This window comes from Salmo salar, chromosome 16 (assembly GCF_965601325.2).
Source record: "Salmo salar chromosome 16, fSalSal1, whole genome shotgun sequence".
Lineage (NCBI taxonomy): Eukaryota > Metazoa > Chordata > Actinopteri > Salmoniformes > Salmonidae > Salmo > Salmo salar.
This window is the reverse complement of record NC_138306.1, coordinates 76,762,501-76,770,796: the sequence shown is the minus strand read 5'-3', so window position 1 is coordinate 76,770,796 and position 8,296 is coordinate 76,762,501. Positions and strand designations below refer to the sequence as shown.

At 45.8% G+C, this 8,296-nt stretch overlaps 2 protein-coding genes across 3 annotated transcripts in view; one reads left to right on the top strand and one right to left on the bottom strand.

Moving 5' to 3' along the window:
• Positions 1-1,599: 1,599 nt before the first annotated feature.
• LOC123727876 (uncharacterized) lies at positions 1,600-5,153 on the top strand. The gene is made up of 4 exons (XM_045697852.2): positions 1,600-2,086; positions 3,223-3,554; positions 4,042-4,204; positions 4,327-5,153. Exons 1-4 carry the CDS (start codon positions 1,987-1,989, stop codon positions 4,356-4,358), a joined length of 627 nt encoding a protein of 208 aa, XP_045553808.1. The 5' UTR covers positions 1,600-1,986; the 3' UTR covers positions 4,359-5,153.
• Positions 5,154-5,240: 87 nt separating this feature from the next.
• LOC106574727 (chloride intracellular channel protein 4) overlaps positions 5,241-8,296 on the bottom strand; it is a 13,120-nt gene continuing 10,064 nt past the window's right edge. For both annotated transcript variants that reach the window (XM_014150742.3, XM_014150745.3), the window contains exons 4-6: positions 8,289-8,296; positions 7,942-8,123; positions 5,241-6,205 (exon numbers count right to left, since the gene is read on the bottom strand). The exon at positions 8,289-8,296 is cut by the window's right edge and continues 99 nt beyond it. In XM_014150742.3, coding sequence (XP_014006217.2) covers positions 6,044-6,205; positions 7,942-8,123; positions 8,289-8,296 — 352 coding nt within the window. In that variant the 3' untranslated portion in view covers positions 5,241-6,043. The remainder of the gene's footprint in view (positions 6,206-7,941; positions 8,124-8,288) is intronic.

The window sequence follows — 8,296 nt, the reverse complement described above, 5'->3', positions numbered from 1 at the left end:
GAAGAATGGGAGAAACTCCCCAAATAGAGTTGTGCCAAGCTTGTAGCGTCATACCCAAGAAGACTTGAGGCTGTAATCGCTGCCAAAGGTGAGTAAAGGGTCTGAATACTGCTAAAAATGTAAAAAAAACTGTTTTTGCTTTCTCATTATGGGGTATTGTGTGTAGATTGAGGGAAATAAAACAATTGAATCAATTTTAGAACAAGGCTGTAACTTATAAAAATGTGTAAAAGGTCAAGGGGTCTGAATACGTTCCGAATGCGCTGTAAACTCCTCAGCTCTGTCACCAGTGTCATCTCGACAATATTCAGTATTCTATTGCCCATGTCTTTCAACTCCTCCTCTCCTCTCTCCCTTTCTCAACTCCTCCTCTCCATTCCTCCTCTCCTCTCTCCCTCCTCCCTCAACTCCTCCTCTCCCTCCTCTCCCTCCTCCTCTCCTCTCTCCCTCAACTCCTCCTCTCCCTCCTCCTCTCCTCCTCTCCTCTCTCAACTCCTCCTCTCCTCTCTCAACTCCTCCTCTCCCTCCTCCTCTCCTCTCTCCCTCCTCCTCTCCTCTCTCAACTCCTCCTCTCCCTCCTCCTCTCCTCTCTCAACTCCTCCTCTCCCTCCTCCTCTCCTCTCTCCCTCCTCCTCTCCTCTTTCAACTCCTCCTCTCCTCTCTCCCTTTCTCCTCTCCTCTCTCAACTCCTCCTCTCCCTCCTCCTCTCCTCTCTCCCTTTCTCCTCTCCTCTCTCAACTCCTCCTCTCCCTCCTCCTCTCCTCTTTCAACTCCTCCTCTCCTCTCCTCATTTCAAAACGTCTTTCTGACATCACAGCGAAGGACAATCAATGCGTCCAGTACACCGTCATCTTCCTGTGTGATTAAGCTTAGTGACAGGCAGAAAACCCCCTCTTTTATAGACTGAACATGACTCTCTTTGACTGCATCTCCCTTTGACGTGTGTCACACAACACTGTCTGTCTGCATTTGATGATTGTGTGTGGGTGTGTTTGGTGATGCTGTGTGTGAGTGACTGTTGGTATATGTGTTTATTTGTGCGTGGGGGTCAGTCTGCTGGCCGGATTCAAGCTAACCTCTGCCTTTTGCAAACAAATAGTGTGTAGTATTTTTGAGTGAGTGTGTGACGTTATCAATTCATGTCTATTATTATCAGAGTGTGTGTGTTTCTGTGTCTGCAATGTTTTCATTGTGTGTGTGTGTGTGTGCATGGTCTGGGCCAACTTTGTGTTGGAGACAGGCTTTTGGCCCTCCTGCGTCAGAGGGTCTTTCTCTGTGGGCCCCTGAGCAAACACATTAAGAAGAATCTTATCACTGCTTATACAGCGATGCGCTGACACACACACACACACACACACACACACACACACACACACACACACACACACACACACACACACACACACACACACAATGGCGAGCCTGACGCCAAACACGCCAAATGTCATCACGCCGCTAAGAAGGAGCGGGCGGGATCACAAGAAATTAGCAGCCCCCTCATTGGGCAACGGCGAGGTGTTGGTTTGGCCCGTCATGAAGGAACCGTTGGGTTTATAAAGAGAGGATGGGACAGGTCTACGTTAGAAGCGACAAGAGCGAAATTCGCACACGCACTTCTGCACACACACACTCTCGACAAGCCTTCTTCACAGAGGCGCATCGGTGCTGAACAACAAGTGTGTGCACGTCAAACAAGTTAGCGAATTCAGAGACAGAAATTAAGAAACAGACTTTGCACAAGAAGACTAACAGACACCCAAACGATTGGCTGAACACTGACCCCCAGGAGACAGGTTCTCTCAACGCGCAGCTAAAGAAGACGAGGAGACGACAGAGCTAACTCAGCTCTTTGAGACTAAAACGAGACCTTGTTGGTACCCGAAGACCTGAGCTTTAGAACCAGACCGGTACTTGTGGTTGAAGCCCAGAAGCTGTGGTCAGAATTGGTTCAGAAACGGTCAGAAGTTCCGGTAAGAAGGTGCAGTCATGCAGAAAGTATCTGTGGTCCTGTTGGTGGGAGTCCTGACGGTGCTGGTGACTCTGTGGGCTGGAGTGGACACAGCCCCCACCCTGCTGACTGACAGAGGTAAGGAGAGAGGGATGGAGGGATGGGATGGGATGGAGACTTAAGGGATTGAGGGAGGATAGAAGATGGGTGAGAGTAGAGGTATAAAGGGAATATGGAGGGAAAATATGATGGAGAGAAAGAATAGAAGGGAACGGAGAGAGTATGAAGGAATGCTGAGAATGAGTGGCTGAAGGGAGAGTGAAGGGATGGGATGGAGAAGGTGAAGGAAGAGAAGGATGGAGAGATCACGGTTAAGGACGAAGATGGCTGAATGAAAGTATTCAGGGAGTATAGATGAAGAATTTGTTGCTCACACTCCTCTTTTCCTAGAATACTGTCCTCGCCCACACAATGCTGAATTATCCTTTGGGTTTGTCCTATGTACACACACACACACAAACAAATGCAAGCAAGCATACACACACTCAAAGCCGCTCGTGTCCACTCTCCACTTCGACACTAGCTGACATTGGTACTGGAGGATTCCATGGCGTCGCTATGGGACCGCTGTGACGTTCAGAGGGTCTTTTGGTGGCCACATAACAATACGGCTCAGTTGACACAGTGACCCTCTGAAGACCGTGGACAGACAGAAAGCTGAGAAAGGCTGGGAACTATGTCTACATTACACAACAGACTGTCTCTGAGCTGAGACTTGGTCTGTCTCTGAGCTGAGACTTGGTCTGTCTCTGAGCTGAGACTTGGTCTGTCTCTGAGCTGAGACTTGGTCTGTCTCTGAGCTGAGACTTGGTCTGTCTCTGAGCTGAGACTTGGTCTGTCTCTGAGCTGAGACTTGGTCTGTCTCTGAGCTGAGACTTGGTCTGTCTCTGAGCTGAGACTTGGTCTGTCTCTGAGCTGAGACTTGGTCTGTCTCTGAGATGAGACTTGGTCTGTCTCTGAGCTGAGACTTGGTCTGTCTCTGAGCTGCTGGGGTTTGGTGGAATCAATCAATCACATTTTATTTGTAGGACACTTTCTACGAATAGCAACCCTGGCCTGAACCACCATGGAGCACACAGAGGAGAAAGCGAAATGTGTCATCATCCTGAATCATTATGAGAGGCATTATAGAATGAGGATGGCATTCTGCCAGGTGTTGAATATGACTCTGAGACCACAGAATGTTCATGTGTGTCTGTAATGTTGTCTTTCAGGAGACATAAAGCTGACAGGTCCAGCTACAGGCGACTCAATTGTGCAAGAGAGAACGGAACCGTCAACGGTCAACGCTTCTAAACTACTGAAGACCCTACTGATGACCAGCATCCCTGTTGGTCCAGAAAAGACGTCCACACCCACCAGCAGTCTGGATAGACGATTGAAGATGGATCCGGTGATGAGCAGCCCAGATAGACGAGCCCAGATCCTGAAGATGCTGTCAGCGCTGGAGGAACTCAGCAGGACGATCAACAGCACCCTGAGCACACGGATGACCATGATGCCCAGAGGGTCAGCAAATGGCAGAAATTCAGGAAAGAAGAAAGCGGTAAATCAATGCTGTTTGTGTTTATTATATTCCTACCTGCCTTGGGATAGAATAGTTACTTTCACACCCGGATGTGTTTTAAAAAGTAATAAATCAATGGGAGTGATAGGGGCAACTATGCAATTTTTCTCAATTCTACGGACAAATCAACTCAATATTTTGTTTAATGTTAATTTAAATGTGATTTGGCCATTTATATTTCTTTTACATTGCACTTTTGCCCCTGTCACCTACATTGATTGTTAGCTAGCGATTGGCTAAAGCTACCTGATGTTTGTAGTGGCTGTTTAAAGAAAACTTAACCATGGAATACAGTTTGTCTTCGCCCGTAGACTACTTTCAGGGTGCGGAACCATCTTACATTAAGTTGTAAACCTGAACTTCTCCTTTATAAAATGTTAAATACTGTACCTGTGATACATCATTTGAAAGGATCCTCCTGCCTGCTTGGAACTAAAGTGTGACTTCTTCTATTACTGTACTGAAGGTAGCTGAGGCAGATAGAGTGAAAACCACCACAGTGCCTCCTGTGGATGTTGGAGGTAGCGTTACTGCATCCCGGGCCAGCACTGACGGCATAGACAGCCTGAGTGGCCGAAACTTCAAGAAGTCCCTCCCACAGCAACCCAAGAAGCCCAGCAACAAGAGAGGTGACAGCAAGGGGACAAAAGTCAATTAGGAAGTCTTTGTCACTAGTTTCCTGTTTTGTCATGTTTGCTAATATTTGAAGATAATGCTCAACTTCCTATCTCGTTCTCTTTCTCTCCAACAGTGTGTTTCTGGAAGTACTGCTCCCAAAACTGATCCTCCACAGACCCTAACAAACACCCCTATAAACATCCATGGTACCCTCCAAACCAACATTCACCCCATCCTACCCCCACCCTACACCCGGGCACTAGGCAACCAATGCGGCGAGGCATCGGAGGCCCGGCGCCACCACTGACCTTTTCATTGGCTCATGAATAACAGTACTGACCAATCAGGTTGCCCCATCATCGACGTGTGTACTTGTGCCTATGCGCACAAAAGTCTGTTAACCGTTTATAGAAGAGAAAACGCTGTGTGTGATCTCTAATAAAGATGACCCAAGCACGATAAAACTATACGACAATAAAGACAGGTTTATTTTTCTACAGATCCCTCACTCTCTCTCTCTCGCTCTCTGTTGTTCATTATGGAATGACCAATATGTCCAAAATGACCAAAATGACTGAAACTGTGTGCAGTTGGCTGCTAAACATGAGGTTGAGGGCAGATGTATTGCTGTTTTTTGAGGGGCTCATAGGATCATTTGAAAGGGTTCGTGGCATCATCGCAAAGCTCAGAGACTATTGTCTTAAAGGTTATGTACACATTGGTTGTTTAAAGTAATGTTACTGGACTGCTTACATTGGTGGTAGAGATTTACATAAGAGATTTACACACTTCTTGCAAAACTAGAATTCCTGGAGAGGATGTCCCCATGGTAACCCATGGTGGCACTGTAAACTACGCTTGTTGATATTAGGGCTTTTAAGTTTCGGGTTCCACAGTAGAGTCAGTTGTACCGTTGCCTTGGTGACTGTGGGTGACTGGGTTGAGGTTTAAAGGGAAAGTTCACCCCATATTCAAAAGTCTGTCAGAAGTTGGCATACATCAAAAGATACACAAAGCAAGGTAACAAAAATATCAAAGACAAATCACTGTTCTGAAATCAGTTTAATAAAGTCTCCTCTGGTGAGGATTATAAGGCGAGTACACAGGGTTGTGTCAGTATTTGTTTGGTGCATGGAGAGATACAGTACACACTTCCGCCACAATCAAAATGGCTTCCGATTCAACCTGCATGTTCAGGAAGGCCCGAACAGGTGATGTTATGATCAATAGAATTCGATATAAATGGTATTAAAGCAGATTTGCTTATACAAAATGTACAAATAGAAAAGTCAGACCTTGACATCAAAAAGCTTTTTACTATTGATTATTATTCACCCATAGATAGCCAAAATAAGACGGGGGAGAAACTAAAGAAAAGTGAATTTATAAAGTATATGTATGTTCATTTTTAGATATAGGTTAATACTGTGGTCAAGGCCAAAGTGTTGCACATTCATATAAGTATGGCGTGTCTACCTGTGCTCTGCTATTCCTCTAAGACACAGAGGTTATAACACTCTAATGAATGCTTATGGCTGCTTTAGGACAGTTTTACAATGTTGCAGTATTAGTAGATAGTACTATACTCTGTTAGAGTTCGTGCTCTAGATTTCTAACAGTGTCTGTGTCTTCAATGAAACCATATACCTATATTATAGTGCACCGCAAGGACTGGATGTGAAATGGATGCAGACCTCTCTGTCTAGTGGTCTTACATTCACAGCAGCCATGACACTACATATGAGTGCCGTGCAACCCAACCTGTGAGTGCACAAAGACACACACACACACGCACACACACACACAATTTGGGATTGGGCCTTCTCAGTCTCTCCCTCCTCCCCCTCTCGCTATTTGATTCGTTTGGCCACATCTATGTAGGCAAATTCGATTTCGCGCTCAACAGGACAGGTGTTAGTAAACTCTTCCCTCTTGTAGGCGTGGTTCAGATAGCGCCACACCCCCGCCATCTCCGCCGGGATCTCAAAGCCACGGTACTTCCTGGCCACCACCTGGGATAGGACCGAGACACAGGTGATGTCATGAAACAGACCAGGAAGTAGCCTAAACATGGGAATCCCTTTGAGAGAAATAAATCACAGCTCATATGGATCAGTGATAGAAGTCAGTGATAGAAGTCAGTCAGAAGTCAGTTGTTGATGAGAATTTAGAGGATATAAGTCATTAAAGTAGTTCCTTTATTATGTGTAGTCTGGGCAGCAAGGTGGGTATTATTGGTAGTAGTACCTTTATAATGTGTAGTCTGGGCAGCCGTACCTTTATAATGTGTAGTCTGGGCAGCAAGGTGGGTATTATTGGTAGTAGTACCTTTATAATGTGTAGTCTGGGCAGCCGTACCTTTATAATGTGTAGTCTGGGCAGCAAGGTGGGTATTATTGGTAGTAGTACCTTTATAATGTGTAGTCTGGGCAGCCGTACCTTTATAATGTGTAGTCTGGGCAGCCGGGTGGGTAGTATTGGTACTAGTACCTTTATAATGTGTAGTTTGGGCAGCAGTACCTTTATAATGTGTAGTCTGGGCAGCAGTACCTTTATAACGTGTAGTCTGGGCAGCAGTACCTTTATAATGTGTAGTCTGGGCAGCAGTACCTTTATAATGTGTAGTTTGGGCAGCAGTACCTTTATAATGTGTAGTCTGGGCAGCAGTACCTTATAATGTGTAGTTTGGGCAGCAGTACCTTTATAATGTGTAGTCTGGGCAGCAGGCTAGTAGTATTGGTACTAGTACCTTTATAATGTGTAGTCTGGGCAGCAGTACCTTATAATGTGTAGTTTGGGCAGCAGGCTAGTAGTATTGGTACTAGTACCTTTATAATGTGTAGTCTGGGCAGCAGTACCTTTATAATGTGTAGTCTGGGCAGCAGTACCTTTATAATGTGTAGTCTGGGCTGCAGTACCTTTATAACGTGTAGTCTGGGCAGCAGTACCTTTATAATGTGTAGTCTGGGCAGCAGTACCTTTATAATGTGTAGTCTGGGCAGCAGTACCTTTATAATGTGTAGTCTGGGCAGCAGTACCTTTATAATGTGTAGTCTGGGCAGCAGGGTGGTAGTGTTGGTAGCAGTACCTTTATAACGTGTAGTCTGGGCAGCAGTACCTTTATAATGTATAGTCTGGGCAGCAGTACCTTTATAATGTATAGTCTGGGCAGCAGTACCTTTATAACGTGTAGTCTGGGCAGCAGTACCTTTATAACGTGTAGTCTGGGCAGCAGTACCTTTATAATGTGTAGTCTGGGCAGCAGTACCTTTATAATGTGTAGTCTGGGCAGCAGTACCTTTATAATGTGTAGTCTGGGCAGCAGTACCTTTATAACGTGTAGTCTGGGCAGCAGTACCTTTATAATGTGTAGTCTGAGCAGCAGTACCTTTATAACGTGTAGTCTGGGCAGCAGTACCTTTATAATGTGTAGTCTGGGCAGCAGTACCTTTATAATGTGTAGTCTGGGCAGCAGTACCTTTATAATGTGTAGTCTGGGCAGCAGTACCTTTATAATGTGTAGTCTGGGCAGCAGTGCCTTTATAACGTGTAGTCTGGGCAGCAGTGCCTTTATAATGTGTAGTCTGGGCAGCAGTACCTTTATAATGTGTAGTCTGGGCAGCAGTACCTTTATAATGTGTAGTCTGGGCAGCAGTACCTTTATAACGTGTAGTCTGGGCAGCAGTACCTTTATAATGTGTAGCCTGGGTAGCAGTACCTTTATAATGTGTAGTCTGGGCAGCAGTACCTTTATAATGTGTAGTTTGGGCAGCAGGTTGCAGTCTGCCAGTGTGAGGTCAGGTCCATCCAGGAAGCAGCGTGTGGACTCCTGAGGGTCTTCTGTGCTGTTGGCATCGATCTCCTCCGGCAGGGGGGCCCTCAGAAATTCATCCAGCCGCCTCAGAGACTTCAACAGGGCCTTCTCCAGGCCTATACAGTGAGTGAACACAGACAGACAGAGATGCACACACACAGACATTGTAATCACAGTCAGAGACACACAGGCTACAGTGTAAACACGCAAACACACAGTACACACACGCAGTACACACAAACTTACACACACACAAACACACACACAAACACAAGCCTTACCGTCGTTG